This window comes from Glycine soja, chromosome 13 (genome assembly GCF_004193775.1).
Source record: "Glycine soja cultivar W05 chromosome 13, ASM419377v2, whole genome shotgun sequence".
NCBI lineage: Eukaryota > Viridiplantae > Streptophyta > Magnoliopsida > Fabales > Fabaceae > Glycine > Glycine soja.
The window spans coordinates 25,478,673-25,504,314 of NC_041014.1; the positions used below are offsets into that span (position 1 = coordinate 25,478,673).

Genomic DNA, 25,642 nt, shown 5'->3' on the forward strand with positions numbered 1-25,642 from the left:
TTTTCCATCCCTTCTCCTCCATCAGTTTCTATACCCCTTTTCAAGTGTAAGGCCCCTTATGACTATGATAGGCTAAACCCTTAGTTAGGGCCTGACAGACCTAAAAAACCAAAAGATGTATTGTATATTTTATATCTATCAATGCGAACATATGTTTTCTTTCCTATTATCCTTTCTTGTTTTAATTTCATGTATCATTCATTCTTGCATAATCTTTAAGGGTTAAGTGCTCAATAGAGAGTAATCCTTATTATAAATATAAGGAAGGTCTTACATGAATCATTTTTAGGGATTAATCGCTCGACAGAGGATAATTTCTAATAGAACGAAAATGAAGTGGTATCTTAATAAAATCATTGCTAGACATAGAGTGATTGCATTATGCCCATGCATCAAAGCACATATCTAGAATTAGAACTTCATGCATTTTATCTATTAAGTCTTTGCAAAGACATTTGGGAGATAGATAGGTAAGATAAACTCATCATCGTGAGATATCAGGGGCAAATATTCTAATAGATGTGGGTAGGAAAAATTCACCGAATTGATAGAGAAAAATGTAAAATAATACATCTTAGGCAAATAAGACATACTAGGTCCTAACATTTTCATTTCATTGAATTCCCTATTATATCTTTTTGTCTCTTATTAATATCTATTATTTTAGTTATTGTTTCTTTTCGCTCATCTTTTACCTTATCTTATCTTTTTCTCTTATAAATTACAAATTATTCAACACAAGTACAAAACAAAGTCTATGTGAAAATTGACACTCGAACTTCTGAGGCTTTACTATTTAAACATTTTGATACACTTGTCAAACGATTAACACAAATTATGAATAATTATTGACATTAATTATAGGCAACTTGGCAACAATCTACTATTATTATTAACCACGATAAAAAAACTTTAGTCAACATTCACTAAAAGAGTCATGTAGATTTGAGTGAGACAATAAAAGTTTTGATCAAGACAAGAATAGGATCACGATTGAAGTTGCTAATATGATGAATACTTCTTCAACCTTAATTTCACACAAAAGTTAGGTCATCAATAAATCTAATGGTGTTCCCCATTAACATTTTTTTAATGTCCTACTAACATCAAATACAATTAATGAATCAACGTGCAAGGATTTAATTTTAATAAGAGTTATTTAATTTGACCATGAAAATGATTATTTTTTTTACAATGTAAAAATAATAAAACATAAAACATGAACAATTTAAATAAACAAGACTAAATACCAACAACAAAAATCATAATTATTAAATAACATTATGCATAATAAAAATAAATAATGTACAGGTCATGACGTTACATCTTATTATATCTTATCATTATACAAATAACGATAACAATACCAAATTTAAGAATATTTCAAAAAATTATTTTTTATAACTTTCAAAATTCACGTAAAACATGATAGAAATGGAACTAAATACGCAACAATATAACATCTTAATATCTTATAAAAAAATTTAAACAAGTTATACATTTTTCAAAACTAAAATTCTAAATTCCTTTACCTTTTTTATAGTAAATCTCTGACTTCTTCTTTCAAGAATTTCTTTGCCCTCCTAAAAACATATATTAAATTTAACACCACGTTGATAATAATTGATTATTTCATTAAAATTTTTGGGTAAAATAAGAATTTTAAAAAATTTGCTCTCATACTTCATGTTTGAAGAAGCAGTTCCCAACTTTAAAAAACGCCAGTCATTAATAATGTTCGGGGTGAATTAAAACAAAATAAAAAAAGAAATTGAATAAGATTAGTTAATTAAATAATATAATTTTAAAGTATATAAATGTTAAAAACCGATAAAAAATAATGTAAAAATAAATATAAATACAGGACTCAAATCCAAAAAAAAAATGCTTCAACTAATTCTTATTTTCACTTCTTTTTAGCGCCAAGTCTCAAAACCCCGAACTCTGCTTCACTTACACTACTAGGGTTTTGCTTCTTCGCTGCAGCGATTCCGTTGGAAGAAAATGGGAACCGGTTCGACCTTGGCCAGTAAGGAAGTTCCAATAGTCGGAAGCGACGCTGTTCGCTGGATCGATCTCTCCGTTCCGTCTTCCTCCAACATTGCCGCCGTTGACGACGGCGGCGCCGCCCCTCTCACCACCGACGACCGCGCCTCCTGCTTCGTCATCGGAGATCCTCCTACTTATCTTATCTGGTTCAATTCATCTCTCTCCTCTCCTCTCTAATTTCAATTTTCGCGTTCCAAAAACTCACCGTTTTGCTAACTGCAGGAGAATTCACAAGGCTCAGCCTCACTCTCTCGAGTTGCTCGAACTCGCCGCTTCCAAAGAGTTTCCGCGCGTAGGACTCAGATTCACTTTCCCTGATGCGCTTTGCCCCTTCGCTTTCATCTGCAAAAACGAGGTTACTTTCTTCTTCACCACAGTTGATTACTTTTTTTTTCCGCATTCGCAATCATTTGGTTGTGGTTTTCGTTGATGCAGATTTCTGGTGCTTCTAGAGTTCCTTACTTGCTTTACGTGTTGACTGTGTCTGGCGTGGCTTACCTATTGAAAATTCGAAATGTTTCTGTGTATGCGTCCGTTTCTGTTTTCCCCGTGGATGAGCTTTTGGAGGTTAATGTGCGTGGTTACATTCCCAATCATGCTGCCACGATAACTGCCGTGACAGCAACCGTCGGGGGTCTTGTTGTTGGCACAAGTGATGGTTCTGTTTTCTGTTTCCAGCTTGGTGTACTCGACTCTAGTGCTCCTGGTAATTTGTAATTTGTAGTTGTATTATTTGTATGTCCAATTGGAACTTAAGACTGCATTCAAATTGCACCCCTAGATTGATGTAGGCTGGTTTTGTTGGTTTTTTGGACGCTGGATTAGAAAATACTCAAAACAGGGATGGCTTAAGCTGTATAGCAACACAAGTTCGTCTTTTGATTCTGTTGGATTTCTCCCCTCTTGTTTGAAATTTTGTTGATATCTATTTTATGACTTTTCAATGGTTTGTTATGAATTTGGTTTTAATTGCAGGTTTCATGCATGAGCTGAGAGATGATGCTGGAATCAGTCGCTTGTGGGGTTTAATATCACGGTATTTTCCTTTTAAATTCTAATACCCAATAACCATGTTTTGATATCTTCTTGAATTTTTGAATTTATTGTCTCTTTCTTGGATTAAACCTCTGTCTGATATGAATTATGAGACATCCATTGAACTATAGGGGGAAAATGGTGGGTACTGTACAAGAGTTGGCGATTTTGGAGTTACATGAGAAAAAGTTTGTGTTTGTGCTTCATTTGGATGGGACGTTACGAATTTGGGATCTTGCATCTCATAGCAGGGTTTTTAGTAATAACATGGGGACTATGGCAATGGCAGGTATTGTCTACCTCTCAGATTTGTTTCCATCCTACATTCTTTTATATTTGTCCTTTACCACGCTGGCCTTCACAAACATTAAAGAGGACTGTTCATCTTTATTTTTGCAATATTCATGTTTATATGAATTGTGATAAATAAGGAAACTTGTCAGTGGATTTCTATATTCTTTTATATTTTTGTTATGCTTGCTCCATTACTATGCAGGCCACCATAAACGTTGAAAAGGACTGTTAATTTTGATTTCTGCAGTGTTCTTGTTTATATGAATGGGATAAATAAGGAAACTTGACTGTGGATTTTACATGGAGGTTTCAGGATTCCATGATTTGACTTGAAGGTTTATGAATTTTAGGGAAATTCTATGCACTGCAAATCTGCAATGTATTAAGTTATTGGCTTTTAGCAGATAATTTTGGGGTGTTCAGCGCCAAGCACTGGCTGACTTTGATGTTATTCCAGTGTTTTGGGAGACCTTTTATTTTAGTGTCTAGGAGTTGAATGGGTTTCTTGTAATCATGTATTCATGTTTGCAACTTTGATGAATGTAAAAGGTTTCTGTTGTGTGTATCTGAAAGAAATGGAAGTAGTCACATGAAATGAACTATAAAGGATTATAGCAACCAAAGCCCACTCTTTTTTTTATTTGTATATCTTATTTCTGGGGATTGGCAATGTGCTACTAGGTTAGTCCTACATTATGGGACTGGGCCTGTGCGGGTTGAATACCCAAAACCTTGCAAAGGTTATATCAGAAGAAAGAAGAGATTCTGGGAGTTAGTTATGCATTTAGAGTAGGTTATATGTATGATGTGTCAGAAGTTTAGGGGAATGGGATGTGTTAGTTAGAAGATTATTGAGTTTGAGAAAGTTGCTCTCTGAGGGACTTTGTCCTGTGTTCTTCCTTTGCTATTTGATCTCTGTTGTATCCATTTTCTGGTCTAATCCAGAAAATATATAAATAAAAGGCTTAAATATGTTTTAAGTTGCTGTGAATATAGAGGTTTTTGTTGTCCTTGTATTTTTTTTACCTTTTAATACCAACAATGTTTGTCATCACCTGTCTTACTCCTCATTACAATGGCAGGTTGAAACTAGATTATGCAGTAGTTAGGTCACACCATCTAAAATAAAAAATCATTATACTTATAGGAACTAAAAACAAAAATCGACATATTTTATGAGGACTAAACACGAACTCGCTATATTTATAGGGTCATAAAGCATGTTTTTTCTAAATAGTGAAAAAATGCAAAAGTATCTGTGTCTGACACGTATCTGACAGCGATACATTCCGATTCATATCCAAATGTATCCATGGTTTTTTTTAAAAGTAAATTGTCCGATATGACTCCAATACGGCTAAGGCACTGCTACGAAACTCGTGATATGATTTCATACTTACTGTTTGAAATATGTTATATTTATTGTTAAAAAGTATGTTTTTGTGATATTCTAACTTGGGCAGGAAATTCTATATTTTATGACATGTTCATAGTAAAAAAAAAATTATAAAGAGTGGGGGAGAATATACGCAACTATGCTTACTTGTAATGATCACAATTAAATTGTGATTATCTTTTATTGACTATTGATATGTTTATGTAATAATTAGCAATTAGTAATGTGGATGTCTCTTTATAAATGTTGTGCATTTATAATATTTTACACACATATTTGTTAGAGTATCTTGGTTGTGTTGTACTTGATTTTAAATTTTTTTCCATATCCCCCGTATCTGTGTCGATTCATACTATGTATTTGGGCTTCCTAGCATGTCGGGCACCAAAACAGGTGACAACGTTTGCTGGGATTAAAATGAAAAACTCTATATGGAAGGACCAAACATATTTAAGCCTAAATAAAACTACCTAGTTTGTCTGTAATTTTGTTGAGTCCATCAGGATGTTAAACATTATCTGTCATCAGCTGCCTTATCAAATACAATTGAAAGTGAATTGCATTTGATCTCTCCTTTTCTTTGCTTATTGATATAGATTATGTCCTCCCAGTTCTTTAGTTGTACTCACAAAGACAGATCTACTCTCACACTTCACTCTTCGTTCTTCAGGTGCTACCTTTGTAAGGTTATGGGTGGGTCAACCTTACCCAGATTCTAGTGTAATTCCTTTGGCAGTTTTGTACAGAGACACATTGGTATGCAAGACATTCTGATTTCTTACTCATTTTTTAATGCAAGTATACAATGTTGATTATGTTTAGCTCATCTTCTGTTTAGATTACATGTACACTTGAAGAAACTCTATAGTTTCTGAAGTTTGATGATTGCAGGAATGTCATGTAGACTGTGTTTCATTAAAATTTTTAAAAGAGGACATCTATCTTACTTTAGGGTTTAAAAAATTAAAAAAGGCATACATGGATTCAACATTTCCTGTTTTAATTATATTTCTCATAACAGTTTAAAATTTGATGATATAGAATAGAATTAATATGAAATATCAAATTAGCCAACAGTTTTCCCCCTTGTGTTTTTTTTTTGCAATATAATTTCAATGTATATGATAGAGGGTGATAAATATCCCTAGTCCTCTCCTTTAATGATATTAAAATTCTATATTCATTGTGTATGCATACCTGTTTATGCCTTTATCCTTTTATATGCTAATTGCCAGCTAATGATTGGCTGTTTAGTTGATGTAAAAATTGATGTTACACTTTGGCTTGTTATATTTGTATTGCTTTCTTTTTGTAACTGAGTTTTTAGGCTTAATTGTGAAGGATGAAAGCTTGGAGATGATCTCTTTATATAGCGTCCTATTTAATTTTGGGGACAGAATTGTTTTTTCTATGGAGCCTTCAGTGCAAAACATTCCCCTGGAGGAGGTAATCTGTTGGTTTTTTCATTCAGCTTGAATTGGATGTGATTTTTCCCCCTTGCTCCAGATGTGAGACTGCTTTTATTTGGTCCAGGGACGCTGCCTTGATGTTAAATTAACATTGGATAAGATATGGATACTGAAGGATGATGAATTAGTCTCACACACGTTGTCTACAAATATTGACGAGTATGCAACATTTTCAGTTCTTTAATACCAGGCTATTCATTAGATCAACTTTCCAAAGTAGTTGTAGTATAAAAAACCTTAAAATTATATCTCCAATGGTTTTAGCGTTCTACCACTCAATTCGAAAGAAGCCAGTTGTTTAGAAATTAGAACTCTTATATAGGTAAACTGTTAAGTAAATATAAAAAGAAAAAGATGTTAGTTAGTTAGTTTTAAGAAGCTACTGTTATTTTATGGCTGTTAGGTAGCTGTCTATAAATAAGGCAAATCTGTTGTATTTTAGACAGACTGAATGACAATCACAGAGTGCAGTGCACATTTCCTTGATGTCTCTGTTTCTCTTCTCTTTCCTTGTATCCTCTCAATTCTGTTTCTTCTCTCTTTCCCTCTTTCTTTCTCTATCTTTCTGTTTCTCTTTCCCATTAAATTCTATAACATAAACCTTTGCCAATACAATTGATAGTGATAGAACTAGTCATCCATAATTCCATGGGCAGGCAGGGCGAGGGTCTGTGTTGGTGCTGTTGTAAAATTTTATACTCACACCATATACTTAGCTTTCAAAAATGGTTTTCATCTCCAATTGATCTACAGGTAGCCATCATTACTTTTTTAAGTTAAATTTCTGAAAATTTAGATATTATAATCAAATAGTTGCTAACTTCTTATGTTTGAAAAAATGTTTTGCATAAATTATATTTCATTCAATGCAGTATGTATAAATTTTGGGCTAATATGAAACTTACAAGTTACAAATATACAATGATGGGAGCTTTTAATCCAGTCAATTGTGACACTAGGAAAAAATTGATTGCATGAAAAGTTATTCAATGGTCTAAATATTAATTTCATTTTACACTGGTGTCAAAGGTTCCTAACTCTATTGAGATATGAAAAAGAAAGTTTACTAGACAAATGAAGATTAAAGGTCCTAACTCCTAACGTACTATAAGCAAATCCAGACATCTGGTGATTGTTCTTGCTTAATTGTTATCTTGTGCTTTGTCAGGGTAGAAGCATTTTCTTATGCTTTACAGGAAGAATTTGTTGCTGATCAACTATTTCAAAGTTCAGAGCATCTTGCTGATGAAATTTTGCAGATCACACATTCAATATTTTCATCTTCGAAGGTATTAGGCCATTTATAATTTTCATCTTGAAAGGTCTTGGAGGCTTTTTATTCCTTTGCTATTAGTGGACAAGAGGTGTACTTCAGAGTTCATTGAATGCATCTATAAACATTGGTTGCACTGCATTCGTGTATACACTCAAATACGTTGTACTGGGTTTGCTTATTGCTAATGATGATTTTACATAAAGATGTTTACTCCCACTCCAAGAACAAGGTGGTAGTTTGTATACAAACTCTCTGGGAGTATGTTAATATGGTTATAAAGAAATTATAATTGCATACTCTTAGTTTTCATGGTTTAGGATATCTACATGTATCAATTAGTTCCATAGCTTGTGCAACATTTACACTGAAAAGGGTTTGTCAATATCTGTAAATGGTTGCCGGAAGCAACTTACCCTTCACTGCTTCTAAAGGTTTGGAAAAAATGGAAGATAAAATATTTGAAGTTTTGAACTACCACTGCTGGACTAAAAAGCTTTTGTATCAAGTAGCGTGTAAATTGTTACTGAGCTGGGAGTTCTTATATGTTTCAATAAACGACTTAATGATTATTTTTATTAATGAAAGAAGAAATTCATCAACAAGAGTATGACTCTCAGTTATTTCTTTTCTGCAGGATGATATTTTGCCTTTTGTATCTTCTATTTTCTTAAGAAGGCTGCTTCTTCCTGGGGTTCATCATAATGCTACTTTGTATGCTACTCTAGTTGAGTATAGCAGGCATTTGGGTGAATCTGAGTTGCAAACATTAACCACTGATGGGCTAAAAAAGGAGATACTTTCACTCATAGAACATGAGGTTATCATTGTCATATATATTAAATCTATCTCATATCTCCTTAATTTTTCGCACTTCAATTTAGGGAAGGGTAAATTGTGGTAAACTGATGAGATTGATAATGTGGTAGGTTGGATCTGAAAAAGTGTCTTTATTGCACTGCTGGAAATGTTTTTTCACCCGGTATTTCCATAATTGGTGCAAGAACAATGCGTTATATGGTTTGCTTGTTGATTCCTCTTCTGATGCCGTTGGTTTAATCAGAAAAAAATCCATTTCACTTTTTCGGTCTTTGGAAGATATTGAACGGATTGTGGAGGGTAATAATTAATTATGGATATCTCTATCTCTTTTATCTCGATGAATTCTTATATTATTATCATTAAAATATTGCTGGCTTTTTCTTAAATGGTTTTAATTAACATGCTCATTATAACCAGTGTTTTTTTCCCCCTATACTTTCCTTAATATGGACTTTTCTTCATATGCTGTAGGCTCTTCAGACGAAGTTAGTGAGCTCACAGGCCTTGTGGATATATTTGACGATGATCTGGAGTGTGAAATTCTAATCGAATTGCTCAGATGTGTTATAAGTTTCAGCCAACAGTTGGGCAAAACTGCTTCTTCTATATTTTATGAATCTCTTTTAACTACATCATTGATCTCTTCTGAAGATATTGTTTGCTATATTGTTAAGATTCTGGAAACTGGATATTGTATGTCTGGTCCAGTGCTTCAAACTTCTACTTCTGGGAATCATATAGTTGTTCTGGAGAAGGAGCTAGCTGATCATAAAAGTTTGAGGAAACTTTCTGTTGATATGTTTTTATCGCTTCAAGGCTTGCACAAAAAGGCTTCTGAATGGGGCAGGATTTTAAAAGTAATTGAGGGTTTCCTGAAATTTTTGGTTCCACAGAAAGTAATACAAAATTTTAATACTGAAGTGTCATCAAACATAAATTCTTCTGTTATAGTACATACTACTTATCAGATTGCAAAGGTGATGTTTGAATCTGCCTGGGACTTTCTTCTATTTTTAAGCTATTTGGTGGACATCAGTGGTCAGGTGAGTTTATAATTGTATTATATTCATGTTTATGGACATAAGTGTAATGGTCTTCTTATTGTAAGCATCATTTAATTGAAATCATTGGTGAACTAAATCAGATAAATTACAAATTCTCTCTTGTATGTTTGCATTTGTTCTGAAAATGCAAAAGTTTATTCAATAGTAAATGCTTGGTGTACTTGAAGTTGGATTGGTGTTTTGTCAATTCTTGAGCTGCCGGCAAATTGATTTACTAAAGTAATTGAATACAATCACGGTCCTCAGTTTGATTTTTTTTTTTTCCTTTGCTGCCTTTGCACTGTGTTTTCTTATAGCCCATGTTGATGGCAATTTTTTAGTTTGTGCATGGCTAAGATCATTCACATTATCTATTTTATGAAGTGTCATGATTAAGTTCAAGGATTGTATTCTACAAGTACTTGGTCAGGCATGATTCGGTACCATGTTGACCTTTCCTGTAGATCAAGTTCTCAAAGCATATAAGCGGTTGTATTTGCTAGAAAAATGTTATTACCTTTTGTATAATAAGATTAGTATCTCGAATGTATGACACAGATGCTGTGAAATTTTTTTCATGCAGGTCCACTTGTCACATGATGATATAAACAAAGTACAGCTTGAGTTAGTTCCGATGCTTCAAGAAATTATTTTTGAATGGCTAATCATCATCTTCTTTACCATCACACCGTCTGCACCGGCTGTAACTGAAGACTTCAATTCTAAACTTTCATCATTACAAATAGGTAGGTTTATGATGTTTTAATATATTTTGTATCACTGTGCAGATGATAATTTACTTAGGTTGACATGGACTTATCATTGTAAGGGGATAGAGGCTCACATGATTATTCCCTTTCTCAAATATGAAGAAACAAATAACAAATTAATGAGATAAGTTTTTTAAAAATAAAGATGAAAATTTGGATGTAAATTGTTTGAATCAAGAGATACCTTCTCAATGTCTTTTAATTTGATGTCAAAATCTAAAATTTGGATTGACTAAATTTAAGCAATAGTATATGAAAGAAATAAAAGATAGAAATAAAATGTGAAATGCATAATGTAGTAGAAGCCACATGGGGCTTATTGAGAAAGACAGTAGGTCCTAAAATTCATCTCACCCAAGAATGTCTATGTAGATTTATATTTTATAATGAAGGGGTGGATAGAGATTGAAAATTCGTTTTAATAAGCTCTCCAATAAAATGCTTTCATTGTACCCAAGTTTTTTTTTTCTTGATATCTTAGCTGGAAATATGGTTAAAATGAATCAGATGTGTGTTGCATTTATATATTTAAGATTGTAAACTGTAAAATTATTCAGCACATTACAGCTTATGCTCAATGGCTAAAGATTACATCTGCTGGCTGCTAGATATTCCCAAATATTAGCAGATAGTTACTAGTTAGAGAGGATGAAAAGACGGGTATAGCTTAAATAGAGGAGGTGAGTAGGGAGTGGGATTCAGCTTTGTCAGCAAAGGGTAAACAGTGTAGTGGCTTGGTTGTAAAGGAAAACCTTTGGAGGGGAGATCTTTTTCCTTGTTCTGTTCATTTTCCGTCATGCAATAAAATCACTTTTTTCTTTTCAACATTTGCATTTGTGGCTTACTGAATTGAATGCATATAAGCCATACTGCTGATATTGTTTTAACCTATTTGTGCACGATACAGATAACAACATGGGGAAACAATTATGGAATGAGAAGCTTGGCAGATGTGACTTTACATTGGCTTTTATATTCTTGCTCAACGTTGGAAGTTCATCCATAGATCATAGCCACGTTTCTTCAGAACATTTTTCAAATGTGCAGAGTTTTATTAATAAGACAAGAGACTTCATCAGTTGGATTATTTGGGGCCAGGCTGGAGGATCTTCTACTTTCTTGAGCCGTTCTATTGATCTTGCATTTATACTTTTCAAGCATGGCCAGTATGGTGCTGCGGAGGTTATTTACTTGTCCTTTTTTTTTTTCCTGAATGGGATATTGATCTCTTCTCTCCCTCTCTCTCTGTAGTTATCTTTACTGAAAATATCTTGTATTTCAATTTCCAAACATTTCAAAAGCAATTGCTTATGATTGCGGAAGCACATTTACTAAAAGAGAAGACATCCCAAAGTATTCAAGATGATGATGGTGGATGGTGCATACGCCATCATCTTCTAGGATGTTGCTTACTTGCACAGGTGCAATGTGGATTACATGCAACCCAGAAGGATAAAAAAGTTTCTGAGGCCATTCGCTGCTTTTTTAGGTATGACAACTCCTTTGAAATATTTCTCTTTTTATTATTTGCATCATGTGATACAAATTTTACATTTTCATCCTGTAAGTTGATTAATGAGTTAAGTTGTATTGTTTAATTTCCACTTTATTGAGTTTTTTAACTTGAGTGTAATTGAGAATAAAAAGGTCTAAATGGAAGCCATTTTACTCAAATTACTCGAAATCAAGGTCCTATCTAGATTGGAGAAGGCTGTGTCTGTAAATTGTGTGATCATTCCACAGATCATATAATCTTGCCTAAAGTACAAAATTATATTTAAACACATGCATATAAAATAGCATATTTAAGAATAATAACCATAGAATCACGGCTAAAATTTAATTAAACTTAATTGAATATGCATAAGGAGGACATGCACTTGCACACAACTCACATGTCACAAGTGTACTAGAGCCTGAGTTACCAACTGCAACAGCTGCACGTACATTAGCACACTTGAAGACATTTACAATGTTGCAAAACAGAATAGTCCATGCTTAACCCACACAAAACAGTAAGTTGAGGCTGTAGGAGGGGAATAGGTAACCAGAACCATACATAACCCAGCTGACATGAACCATCTGCCAGGGTGCCACGCATCCATATCAGATATGGATCCAAATATCCAATACCTATACTCCTCATTGATACATACTCCCTCCGAACTCAAATATAAGCAAAAACACCATATGTGGTGGTCTAAAATATATGCTAATCTTAAGCAATTTCACCCTTTTTAGTGATACCATTCCCAAAATACCCTTCATTTAATTGAGATTCTATTTTCATTGACCCCTTTTTTATTCTTAATTTAAAGTTTGAATGAAAGGAAGTTTAGGAAAAAAGTTTATTTTTTAAATGAGATTAGTAAAGCTAAATGAAAATGATATTAACTTTCTTAGGGTCTGTTTGGGGTGGTTGCGAGTTTTTGGTTTTTAAACATAATTTTCAAAACAAAACACGTTTGACAAAAATAGAGCTGAAGTGGTTTTTAAATCATTTCCAAAATACTTTTACACTCATTTTCAAAACAAAATACTTAGTTTTAAAAAAACACACATTTCTCACATTTGGCAATTGTACTTTTTGCTGCTACCACCACCACCACCATCACTACCATCAATGTCACTATCATCGCCACCACCATCGCCACCGCCAATGCCACCACCACTAATGCCACCACCACAGCCACTGTCACTGCCGTCACTACCGCTACCACCAATACCAACTTTGTCATCGCCACCACTAGCTGCCACCATCGCCACTGACATTTCTACCACCGCTACCACCACCACCATTGCCACATCACCACCACCAATGCCACCAGCAACGCCATTGCCACCACCACTATTACTATCACCGCTACTACCACCACCATTTGCATTGCTACCACCACCGCTACCGCCACTGGCAGTGCAATCACCACTGATATCTCTACAGCCGTTGCTACTGACACCACCACCATTATCATTGTCGTCACCCCCGCTCAAAAACACTCTTAAACTAATTTTAATATAATATGAAACTTTCAAAATGAGTTTATTTTGAAATTAATCATTTTAAAACCTGGTTTTAAATTTTTTTGAAAATAAAACTAAAAACTAGTTGTTATTTTTTAAAATTTTGAAATTCAAACCTAAAAACCACCCCAAACACGGCCTTAATTAGTTTGAAATTCAATTAGTTTTTTTTCCTTGTATTAGAATCTGGAGACAGTATCTATGAAGTATCCAAGGCAGCAAGCCTTTACTAAAAGTAACAAAAATCTAATATAGCCAGATATGAGATATAGTAGAATGTACAAGATAGAAACATAGAAGCATTGTCTCTGAATGAACCAAAAATAAAATTGTCCTCTTTATGGATGAATGCTCATGAAGGGAATGAGATTGATATTATTCCTGTTTGTGGTCAATAAGCATTTTGCAGTGATTTATGACAAATGATTTATATTTTTTATTTTGTTTTAATAAGGTCCGAGAATTATGTTCGTAATTTGGATTTGCAAAATTAGAGTGATATTTATTATTTTTTTAATGAATTTTTACCATATGTAGATATGTTTCTTGCATGTATTGTCCTATATATACTTTAAGAATGTGTATTGTATCAATGCATCATAGCCTGCCACCCAGAAGTAGATTGAACCACCATCCACTAGCCAGCTAATGTCAAAATAGCTCCAAGCAACCAAGCATATAATGCAATAACTGATTGAAGCAAGCTAGCAACCAACATCTAACTGTTCAAATCCACCAAGCAGATAAAGAGAGTGGATTGGAGAGATTAGGGTGACAGGCTTGAGTGTGCTCCAGCTAGTCAAAATGGCAGAAGATGAACTAAGGCTTTCTAAGGGTCTTAAAATTTGGGTGAGGTCTTAGCCTCTCCCCCCTCTTTTGGGTTTTAATTTTTAAAAATAAGTATTGTCCAATCCCATCAATCCTATGCCTAAACACAACATGTGTTTTTGTGTTTGGGAGATCAGAATCAATTGTCAACTTAGAAATCTCATACACAACAGTTTTCATGTGTTTTTGTGTCTATATCTGTATTTATGCATATATATGTGTGTGTATATGTTGGCTTTCAAATTTTTATACTACATTTGTTTTAAGCTCTATGCATATTTGCTTTTGGTTGCCTAGAAGTATGACCCATCACTGTTGGTGTTTAATTCAGGTCTTCATCTGGAAATGGTGCATCTGAGGCTCTGCAGACTTTATCTGATGACTTAGGAATTCCATATCTTGGCTTTAGTGAGTATTGCTGTAGCTGAATTCTAATTATTTTAAGCAAATGGATAATCTTAAGTTTTGATTGGTTATTACTTTTTATGGTTTTTATGCAGGTGGTTGTACATCAATTGCTGCATGGAAGCTTCGATACTATCAATGGGCAATGCAGTTATTTGAACGTTATAGCATTAGTGAAGGTGCTTGCCAGTTTGCTCTTGCTGCACTTGAGCAAGTTGATGAGGCTCTATATATGAAAGATGACAAGTGCACAAACAACTCAGTTAATGAATCAGTGACAACCATCAAAGGACGACTATGGGCAAATGTTTTCATATTTGCGTTAGACCTTGGTCGATATTATGATGCATATTGTGCAATAATTTCAAATCCAGATGAGGAGAGCAAATACATCTGCTTGAGACGTTTCGTAATTGTTCTTTATGAACAAGGAGCTATAAAGGTTGGACCTACTATGATAAACCCTTCTGACTTTTCTTGGTTGATTGATCTCTACTTAATTATTTCTTTAGCTTGATGTTTAAAATAGAATGAATAGATATCAAACTATCCATTTTGCAATAATACCTTCATGCTACTGTCTTCAAAGATTGATTGCAAGAGCGTTAATTAGTGATGACTAGAATTAGATTAAAGTAATGACAAGAATTAGTGATGATTAAAGTGGGTATTTAACTCCTACATCATTTTGCAGAGATGTAATTTGTAAATGTATGTAAGTCTCTGCATATAGGTTGCCATTTTATGCTAATGATATTTTTGATATATTCCCAATTACTGTACTGTATCTGTTATGATTCCTATACTTTCCTAGTTAAAAATAGTGTGATGTTATTCCTCACGTAACATGATTTCCTCCAGATTTTTTATACTTTTCCTTCACATTTTTTTGGTAAAATTTCCATCCACTTATTTTAATTAGTACCCTTCCCTCCTCATCTTTAATTTTTTATTCTTTACAGATTCTTTGCAGCGATAAACTTCCCCTTATTGGTTTAGTGGAGAAAGTGGAGCAAGAGCTTGTGTGGAAGGTATGCCCTAACTGAACAAATTGAGTGCTGTTAATTTTGAAGTTTTCTTCTATGTGCATAATTTCTACGTTCGTAATATGTAGGCTGATCGATCAGATATTTCTGTGAAGCCAAACTTGTATAAGTTGCTTTATGCATTTCAATTGCACCGGCATAATTGGCGACAAGCAGCAAGCTACATGTACATGTATTCCGCTCGTTTGAGAACTGAAGCAGCTTTGAAAGATTGTGTAGGCAGTTCCTTGATGTTGCAAGAGAGGCTGAATGCACTCTCTGCTGCAGTCAATGCACTGCATCTTGTTCATCCTGCATATGCCTGGATTGATTCATTAGCTGAGGGAAGTTCTATTGTGAATGAACATTATCCAAGTAAGAAAGCTAAAAGAACCCCAGATGAACATTGTAAGTAATTTCAACAACTAAAAGCCATGCCAGTAGTTGTGAAGTTATCATTTCATTACGGATTTATGATGTTATATCAACATTTTTACTTCTCCAATTTTTTAATGGAATGAAATATGCTGGGGCATAAAAAAAAATTATTTATAATATTTCTGTATATTGGATATTCTGTTTCACAATTGTGCTAATAGAGTTTTCTTAAAAGGGACTCTTCTGATATGTTGAGGCATTGGGTAGCTTTGTTTCATTAATGTTTTCTTTGTTCACTTTTTGTTTTTTTATTTTTTAGGAGGATCTTACCCTCCTCTGTCTTGATGAATTTCTTTTATCATTAAAAATATTGTGCTAATTTGTTTTTTTGAGTGGCGGTGACACATTATCTTCAACTTTACAGCAGCAGCTGATAATGATGCTGAGCCTCAAGGTTGGCAGTCCTCTATTGATATTGAAAAACTTGAGAATGAGTTTGTGCTAACTTCAGCAGAGTATATGCTGTCACTGGTAAATGTCAAGTGGACATTTTCTGGTAAGTGTCTTTTCTTTTCAATTGCCTGTGAAGCGTATGGCTGCTGCTTCCACGTGACTGATGATATCAAGTTTCAATGTACTTAGTATTTTTCATTTGATAGAATTTTAACTTTTTTTTAAAGGAAAACACGGAGCTCTATCAGACTTGGCTGATCTTCTTGTCCAAAACAGTTTATATGATATGGCTTTTACAATCCTTTTCAGATTTTTCAAGGGTTCTGGACTGAAGAGGTGTACATCCTGAACTTAAGTTGTGTGCACTCACACCCACATGCACCGACACATGTATGTGTATTGTTATGATTATAGATACTACTTGTTCTTTCTTTTTAGGGAACTGGAAAGAGTGTTGTCTGCTATCTCATTGAAATGCTGTCTTGACAAAGTGGAATCAACTTGGGTTGAGTATGTTGACCTATTCCTTACCATTCTTTTTAAGAACTTTTTTTAATTGTAAATTGTTGAAATAGGATACCTGACTTTACCGGTCATTCAGATGGCTTTAAAAGTTGTGCTTTCATTATTGTTTATTTAGTAATTTGGCATGTACCTTATTTTCAGTTTTTTTTCTCTACACTGTTCCTGTCAGTTTGAATTGTGTAATGTATGTTTTTTTTATTTCAGGGAACACAGTCATTTATTGAACTCATCAAAGCATGAGATGGTCGTCCATGGTTCACCTGTTACAGTTTCCTCGACTCCACAAACTGACAGAAACAGTCGTTGGGCAACACTCAAGCTTTACCTTGTTTGTATCTTATGCTACCATTAGATGATTTTACATTTTTATGCTTCACCTATTCATAACTGGTTTTTTAATGTCATATTCAATGAATAAAGGGTATTCCCCCCTAAACATTTGGTCATTTATTGTATATGTTGTGTGATGGTTTGGGAATGAAGAGAGGAAACCTTCATGCAAGTGTAGATTATGTGATTTGATGTATCAAGTTGAGAAGAATGCTAATTTTTTTCAGTAAGCATTAATATTGTTATTATTATTGAGAAAGAAACTTATCAAGGAAGAAGATTTTTTATTTTTATAATCATTAGTAATTTGGTAGGAGCTAGGATGGTGTCATTTTCTTTGACTTTCTTTTGATTTGTATCTGGACCTATAATATAATGGATGTCTTGTCTCTTTAGTTGGAGTCAGGTCTTGAGATTCTACTACTTTTTACCCCTACATTTAAAGGGTGTGGGAGGAATTTAAACCCCTAAAAACTTGTCATATTGGAATCAGTGTTCATTCAGCTGTGTAGATGGTTACAGATGAAAATTTTCCCTTGTTAAAATTTAGAAGACATTTTTAGTCTTGTACAAGTCTCTTTACAGTTTTTCTTAATTGGGGTAAAATCCTGCTATTTTGTTGTGTGTGGTTGTTTAAGTCAACGTTTAGCTATTTGCATTTTTGAGTCCCTGGTTCACCCTTTCTTTAAAATTGATCCTAAATTGCAGGAAAAGTATAAGGAACTTCATGGTAGATTACCGATTATTGTTGCCGAAACTCTTCTACGCTCAGATCCTAAGATTGAATTACCTCTTTGGCTTGTACAATTGTTCAAGGTAATTTTCTCCACTGAAAACTGTAGTCTCTAATTGGGGTTCATTGATCCAAGAGAATGGCTGCTTATTTTAAAATTCTGTCTTTTGTAGCATTTCTATAAAACATTATATGATTTCTATTTTCAAATCTAGCTAAAATTTCCAATTTCCCATGAAACTATATAAATGCCAGACTAGTTGCATCTGCTACAAAATCATGCAGCCAGCCTTGGCTTCTATAATGTAGGATCTTGTACAGTTACTAATATTGTTTGTGTGGCTTGTGACAGGAGGGTCAAAAAGAAAGGTCGTGGGGGATGACTGGCAGGGAATCAAATCCTGCATCTTTATTTCAGCTTTATGTTAGCTATGATCGATATGCAGAAGCTACTTATCTTTTGCTCGAGTGCATAGACTCATTTGCTTCAATGGTAAATGATTTTTACTCTTACTAATGATCAATTTGATGTTTTGTGTGTAAGATGGTATATGATATCTAGACAATTAGTTTTATCACCAGACTTTTCAACATAACTTGAGTTGTCTGTCTGTCACTTTGTAATATTACTCAGAATGTTTTTGTTTTGTAATGGAAATTGAAATTTATTTTACAGTTTTGTAACTCCCATGTTTGATATTTGTTACCTTTATACTGGAAAATTGTTCTTGTTAATGGACTTAACGGTATAGACTGAAGAATGTTTCAGTTTAAATGCTACTTAATGGATAATTAGAAACAGTTCATTAGGATATGTTAAGAGGTTACTGTAGGTGCTGAAAATTTTGGTTGGAGTTTGTGGTCTGAGTGACTGTAGTGCTGAAAATTTGATGTGGCTTAGCTTGTTAAAGTTTCTGGTTTGTTAAAGGGTTGATTCATGAGGAACGTTTTTGGGTCCTATTTTGTGTTAATGGGACACGAGGAAAGGTTGTTTCAGGAAGGACGAGTCTAGTTGTTCTACCCTCATGCATTTTCTGACCATTGTCAAGTTTGTGTCTATCAATGTCGAAATCCAAGCTATTCTTCCCTGTCTTATCCTATGTACGACCAAGGGTGCCATCAGCTTGCAACAGGTGTGTTGCAGAATATATATCCCTCCTATGTGAGGCTAAGAGTGAGAGTGATGAGTGCCTTGGGCAGTCTTTCTGGCCATTGCCCGACCGAGAGGTGCAACCAAAGATGTCACAGGTTTGGGAGCAGTTGTCCCAGTTTTTCTTCTTTGTCATTAGGTGGTACAGGCTCTGTTCTTCTCTATGGAGTGCTGAGTTTCTCTTCTCATGGTGATAGCTTCCTATTAAAATGGGTTGCAATTTCTTCTCCTGTTATATTGATATTTATGACAGAGTATTGTGGCAACAGGCAAATTTATATGGTGTGTTATGCAGCAGCAGTGATACTTGTCCGTTATGTATTTAATAGTGTTGCTAATATTGTTTTGCAGAGACCAGCAGATATAATTAGAAGGAAAAGACCATTAGCTGTTTGGTTCCCATACACAACTATTGAGCGGCTACTATACCAACTTGAGGAATTAATCAGAATGGGCCACATGGTAGATCACTGTGACAAGCTCAAAAAAATGTTACATGGTTCTTTACAGAATCATCTGAAGATGGTAGGCATATTGTCTTCCTCTTATGTTTTATTTTATTTTTGGTTGCTTAGCACAAATGCTCATACGAGTCTATTTGTTTCCACATTTCAGTTGAAGGTGGACTCTGATGATGCTGTTTCTGTATCTTCTTGATTGCTGCTTACACTGACCACCGGAGGTTGTAGATACTAGAGTGTTCACGTTGCTCTTAATTACTCGCTGTATTAACTGGTTTGTCTTTTTTATTTTGCCTCCCCTGTCATTTCCTTTTACTTTTAGTTCCTCTATTATGGTTTTATGGCTTGTTCCTTTGAGTGATCATTTCTCTGTTGAACAGCATAATATCCGGTAAAAAAAAACCTTGGCAAGTTGGCACGGAATGCTGAAATTTTGGAATGAAAAAGCTATGGCATAGGAGGATATTTCCCCTTCTCTTACAAAAGGAAAAGGATAAAATATAACCCAATGATGGCCACGGCCTAATCAGTCAGGAATTGAAGATGTAGTCCGTATAAATCCATGTCCACAAAACCATATAAAATTTGTATATGATTTATCCACAGGAAATTTCGGGCAAGGTTGACTGACTTTGCTTGATATGGGTGCTATGGCTAGATTGGCACAATAGCAGTTCGACTGATTGCAGGGAGATTCAGTATATAGAATGAATGACTAGTGGATGAACATGTTACTCGTTTTTTCTCCACTGAAGCTTGACGAAGTGTTCTGGCCCAAATCCAATTAGAGGACATGATTTAATTTGATGCCCATAATTTGTAATCTACAAAGTTTGAAAATAGTTTAATGAGCAACTCAGCCAGGGATATAAAACCCTACTTGGTTACTAAATTGCCATTTGAAAAGATCCCTCTGGTTTTGTTGTCCTCGATTTTAATGTTTCTAGGTTGTAATAATATCTCCCTCAAATCCTACGTATGTGTTGTAATGATTATAGCCCTTGAACATTATTGATTGACATTTTACTGAGCCTTAATTACAAGCACGGCAATTTCTTGAACTTACCAAAATATTTTTGGTTTTTGTTCAGCATACCAAATATTTACTATTAAGAATGAGAAATGATAGTTATACATCTTACCCAAGTATATACCAGAATTATGGAAGATAATAATTGATGTCAGCGAGATGCAAATGAGTGTTGTATGCGTATCACAACTCTTAAAAAATATAGTAATTTCCTAACCCAATATGTACTGTTTTGTTTGGCAATGAATAATTGAATAAGTAAAATAAAGTTATAAGTATTGAAAAACTAATAGTCAAAATTTTAAATGAAATAAGATGTCAAATAATGTATATAATTATTAAATCCAAATAAAGATGCTATGTACATGTATCATTAAGGTTATCATGGTTATAATAAAAGTTGTTGGAGCTAATAATTAAATGCACATTATAATAAAAGCTATACTAGTCAATTCTTTTAATGTTTATATGGAGATTATAATAAAAGTTGTTGGAGCTAATAATTAAATGCACAATATAATGTTTTTATACTAATTTAATTATAAATGATCATGTTTATTGACTTTTGTAATAATTAACTTAAAAGTTATATTGAGATAATAATATAAAGAAAATTTATACTGATACTACATGATTAAACTCTAAAATATCATAATCTATTTTTTTTAGTTAGTTACTATGCATTGTCGATATAAACAAATTTACAATGTCAAACTAATTATAAATCATAGTATGAATTTTAAGATATTCCTTCCAGATGAAATATAAGAAAAAAAATTAATTCATATCCATTAAAAAAATTAGTTAACACTTTAATTTTGATAGTCTCAATAAAAAATAATTCATTTTTTAAAGTATTCTCTACATTTAATTAGATAGGACAAAAAAAAGTTAAGGTTATTAAAAATAAAATTCTAATTAAATGAAGGATATTTGAGAGCTGATATCATTAAATAAGAAAGTTAAAATATGCTTATATGTTAATCCATTACTTAATAAAAAAATTACAGTCCAGGGAAGTGATATGATTACATTTCAATATATACATTATTTACTCTTTTATAATGAACTATAGCTATGAACTTTGTGAAAAAATTACCAAGTCTAATTGCAAGGATAAAGTCTGGGTTGTGGTAGATTGATTGAGCATATATGCTCATTTTTATAGCATCCGATCATTTAGTGCTGCACAAATGGTTCAGGTTTTCTTGATATTTACAAATCCCCCATTCACTAGCATGTTTAGGACAGCATTCTTACAACAGTTGGGAGATTAGAATTTAATTGATAACGTTTGTTAAATATGTTTAATATCTGATTAAAAGAATTACTTTTTTATATATTTTTTTAATGATAATACACAATTTTGAAGATTATTGATCAAAAGTTAACTGACTATTTTCTAGATAAACTTTTATTCCTTAATTTTGTGTAACAATTGATTTAAATACAAAACTAGTCAATACAAATATTTTCTATCTTCTCTTTATTTATTTTTATCATCTTAAAATCACTTTTTACTTAATATATCCAAACGCCACTTATTCATATGACTGATTATTAGAATCAGCTATAGATCCAATTCAAGCACTAAAATGTTGCATTGCAAGATTCCATCTTAAACAAAATAGAGGAATTAAACAAAGAATTTGCTTTCAAAATATAATATTGCTTATATTGGAATAGAATAACCAGTACTAGTAACATAAAAAGAAGAAAAATAACAAACACTATATCTTTATAACACCAGCTCCTAAGACTATCGTCTCACCCACTACCAAAAAAGAAGTTACATAGACATTAGCTTTGGTCCATTGTCTGGCATACCCATCCCAGCAGCTACATCGGCATCAAGTTGAGTATGTGGTGCAGGACCCATCATTTGTTTTATACTGCACAAAGAAACTGTAATATCAGAATCAAAATCATTCCACTCCAATATATAGAAAGATGCCATGTGCGAGCGATGTTGGCATTATAGGTTTGGTCTTCTAACACGTTACCTTTCTCTCCAATCTTATCGTAACTCAATTTCTAAACAACCCAACACCAAATTATAGGGGGTGAAAAGTTGCTAAATTATTCATATGCATTTTTTGTCTAACGATTCTAATAAAGAGAAATGCCACAAACACCCTATTTTGAATGAAGACACTATTATTGAGCGAGAATTACTTCAGAAATTGTGATTTTTCTTTTTTAATTTAATATAAGCAAATTCTGACTATATACGTCATTGAACTGAATATGAGCTAATCACATGCATGACTTCATTAACCACTTCCCATCCATAATCTATACTGGTCTTCCAGCTTGGTTATTCCCCTTTGGTTACAGAGCCCAGATGAAGGATGAATTTCATTTTGATTAAATCTCAAGCTCAATATAATTTATCTTAACAAGCTTGAGTTTACTAGTATTCTGTTCAAATCCACTCAATTATTTTATCACTACTAAAAAGCAAGATATGTTCCTTTCATAGTGCCCAACTGCTTTATGTTTTCACACATCTGAAAGCTCATACATTAAAAACATGAGTAGCCTCAAAACTCAAAAGCAATTCTATAAATCTAATAATCAATCTTCACCAAAATATGGGGAGAATGTAGGATAGGATTCAAAACAAAGGGGATTAAAAAACAGAAGCAAAATTAAAAGAAGCATACCGCTTCTTGTGTCGTTTGGTCTTAAAGTGCTCATCCCTCACGGCTACATTGGAAAAGTACCGACTGCACAAATCAAAACAATAACTTATACTAAATCAAAAACCCAACCAAAAAAGGCAGCTGTAGACAAATATTTCAGCATTCTTAACAATAACAACAAAATGAAACAAACAAAATGAGAATTAAGGAGCAATAAATAAATGATTTTTCTCCCATGTTCCAAAACGGAGAAGTGGGATGAGATTCAAAAGGCTTCTGAGAGAGATGAAAAACTACTCCAATTGAAACAGCAAGTAGGAAATGCTGGTGATGCTAACTCAAAAATACATTAGTTGAAAGGTAATGGTTCCTATTTCCTAAAGTGCAGCATATCAGGGAAGTCATCTTACAGAGACTCCACTCTTTTCATCAATGGAATAATCAGAATAAAAACTGTTTATGAAATCAGTTTTTAAAACCAAAAACTCGAAAGTGAATCAAACCTGCCCTAAAAAATCTGTTTTCTCTCTTCTTCTATATTCTTCCCCTTCTACCCCTTTTTTTCTCTTCTGTCCCTATCACCTACACTTGACATGGCAGTGTAACACCCCAAACTTTTCAACCCCATGTTATAGAATCATCAAATTTACAAACTTTTTCTATAATGACAAAAAAAAGCACCAAAAAAATTGAGGAAGAAAAGGAAATTACTCGCAGTGAAGGCAATAGTACTGGCCCATCCCAGGCAAATCTTCATCGAGGGGTAAAGGGGCTCTCTCTTCATCGGGTTTGTTCAGCTGCGCATAAACCATGTCGTCCCCTTTCAACTCAAACTTCGTACGCCGCGCTGTCTTGTGAGAATATCTTCTCTTCTTCACGTTCCTATGCGGACATTTGCCTCCCATTGTTAGGGTTTCTCAGCTCTGATTCCACTTCCTTTGTGCCTTGTAATTAGGGTTTTTCTTTTCAAGGAGACTAAGAAGGATGAAACGACGGCGCTTCAAATGTCTTTTGCTAAAATAACTGCAGGCTGAGGCAGCTGCGTCTTTGCCAATGGCACTGGGCGTCTAATGTGTGTCAGTGTCATAATGGGCCTGCTTTATTGACAGGCCTAATTAGTATGATATTTGGATGGCAATTGTTATTTACACACTTCAATTTTTTTAGAAACATGTTGTTTTTTATATTTTGGAAATTATTTTTAGGAATTTGCTGAAATTTTAACATAAAATTCCAATACATTCCAGAAATTGCTTTCTGGAAGTGTTAAAATTTTAACATTTCAGAAAATATTTTTTTGTAAGTGTTAAAATTTAAACCCTTAGTAAAAGCTAAGAAATTATGAGATTCCAGAAGAAATCGTAAGAATATTAATCCTGTAGATGTATTGGCACTTCAATTATGGTGATGACAAACCTTTTCTAAGTTGAGTAATCATTGAAATCATGTCTTGTCTGTCAATGAAGTTGCTCCTCTGGTTGAAAAGTAAAATTTTCTCGACAAGGAGAACACATATAAGCACTAGGGTATTTTGCAACTTCAACATCACCGTCATGGACTATTTGAAATAATGGAAAGGTTTCCCCTTAAAGGCCATTGGTGTCTCCCCCCCCCCCCCCCCAAAGTTAGCTTCCAAAAAGTACTTTTTTGAGTGTTAAAATTTTAACACTTCCGAAAATAGATATTTTTGAAAAAAAAAACAATAATGAGGACACCTAATCAACTTAAACATATTTAGACGTTTAGTGATGAACTGGATGTAAGAGAATTGGGCCTAATAACCATGGCACAATCGACCTATGAGGCGATGGGTGGATCAAAGCCCCCATGACCATAGTAGCTTGAGGAGAAATAAAATTTATAAATGAATAATATTTTTTCCAAAAAATAAATGTCATTCTCATTAGTCATATCAATTATTCTCAATATCAAATAGTCAAAAGTAGATGTCAAAGTTTTAACTAAATACACACTAAAAAAAGAACCTAGTAGCATTGTACCCAAAAAAAATAGCATTGGCAATTGATTTTTGCTAGTGTGTTTGATATTTGCTTGTGTCAGTTAGCTCTTGCCATTCACCAAGATTCGGTACATCATCATTTATATCTTGTGTTGATAAGCCTTGACTATTGTTGGATCTATCCATTTAAATTGGGTTAGAAGGTCATGGAGATTACTCTACTCAGCCTAATTTTAATATAGTTTTTATTTGGACTAAATTTACTTATATTTCTTTAGGTATTTTTATGCTGTTATTTAATTAGAATTGAAGTTTTACTTCGATAACTTGCATTAAATGTTAACATAAATTATGAGAGAAAAGTCTGATGTTGATTGAAAAACAACACAAAAATATTTAAGGAACTAAATCTTAAGTTTTATCCTTTCTATTTCACGGAGAAGTTTTTTATGCTTTTAAAATTATAATGTATTGCTCCATACTAACAATTATTAACTAAACGATTCTTTAAAATTATAATGTATTGCACAACTGAAACTTTTTATTT

General features: G+C 33.4%; 2 protein-coding genes across 4 annotated transcripts; one reads left to right on the forward strand and one right to left on the reverse strand.

The window, feature by feature from the left end:
* The first annotated feature begins 1,904 nt into the window (after nucleotides 1-1,904).
* LOC114381915 (nuclear pore complex protein NUP160-like) lies at nucleotides 1,905-20,525 on the forward strand. Of its 3 annotated transcripts, none has more exons than XM_028341141.1 (28): nucleotides 1,905-2,195; nucleotides 2,272-2,404; nucleotides 2,485-2,755; nucleotides 3,025-3,085; nucleotides 3,216-3,373; nucleotides 5,445-5,530; nucleotides 6,116-6,220; nucleotides 6,308-6,402; nucleotides 7,412-7,532; nucleotides 8,154-8,336; nucleotides 8,446-8,635; nucleotides 8,810-9,381; nucleotides 9,965-10,127; nucleotides 11,059-11,333; nucleotides 11,453-11,640; nucleotides 14,332-14,408; nucleotides 14,501-14,847; nucleotides 15,368-15,436; nucleotides 15,520-15,838; nucleotides 16,233-16,364; nucleotides 16,489-16,597; nucleotides 16,676-16,771; nucleotides 16,991-17,114; nucleotides 17,825-17,932; nucleotides 18,202-18,342; nucleotides 19,351-19,524; nucleotides 19,615-19,734; nucleotides 19,841-20,525. In XM_028341141.1, the coding sequence occupies exons 1-27, from the start codon at nucleotides 2,005-2,007 to the stop codon at nucleotides 19,654-19,656; spliced, it is 4,530 nt and encodes a 1,509-aa protein (XP_028196942.1). In that variant the 5' UTR covers nucleotides 1,905-2,004; the 3' UTR covers nucleotides 19,657-19,734; nucleotides 19,841-20,525. The 3 variants fall into 3 exon arrangements, with proteins under 3 accessions (XP_028196942.1, XP_028196944.1, XP_028196943.1); XM_028341143.1 differs by having other exon boundaries at nucleotides 16,700-16,771; XM_028341142.1 differs by having other exon boundaries at nucleotides 16,236-16,364.
* Nucleotides 20,526-22,110: 1,585 nt separating this feature from the next.
* LOC114381285 (zinc finger protein 593) lies at nucleotides 22,111-24,184 on the reverse strand. The gene is made up of 3 exons (XM_028340506.1): nucleotides 23,847-24,184; nucleotides 23,157-23,219; nucleotides 22,111-22,382 (listed from the first exon to the last, which is right to left on the reverse strand). The coding sequence occupies exons 1-3, from the start codon at nucleotides 24,038-24,040 to the stop codon at nucleotides 22,280-22,282; spliced, it is 360 nt and encodes a 119-aa protein (XP_028196307.1). The 5' UTR covers nucleotides 24,041-24,184; the 3' UTR covers nucleotides 22,111-22,279.
* Between the last annotated feature and the right edge of the window lie 1,458 nt (nucleotides 24,185-25,642).

Bases quoted from the DNA above. Each gene is read 5' to 3' on its own strand.
- LOC114381915 (XM_028341141.1), top strand. From the start codon at position 2,005: ATGGGAACCGGTTCGACCTTGGCCAGTAAGGAAGTTCCAATAGTCGGA. The intron at 2,405-2,484 runs GTTACTTTCTTC...TCGTTGATGCAG, and splicing joins CTTTCATCTGCAAAAACGAG to ATTTCTGGTGCTTCTAGAGT. The intron at 14,409-14,500 runs GTGAGTATTGCT...GTTTTTATGCAG, and splicing joins AATTCCATATCTTGGCTTTA to GTGGTTGTACATCAATTGCT.
- LOC114381285 (XM_028340506.1), bottom strand. From the start codon at position 24,040: ATGGGAGGCAAATGTCCGCATAGGAACGTGAAGAAGAGAAGATATTCT. The intron at 23,220-23,846 runs GTAATTTCCTTT...TGATTTGTGCAG, and splicing joins TACTATTGCCTTCACTGCGA to TCGGTACTTTTCCAATGTAG. The intron at 22,383-23,156 runs GTATGCTTCTTT...TTCTTTGTGCAG, and splicing joins ACCAAACGACACAAGAAGCG to TATAAAACAAATGATGGGTC.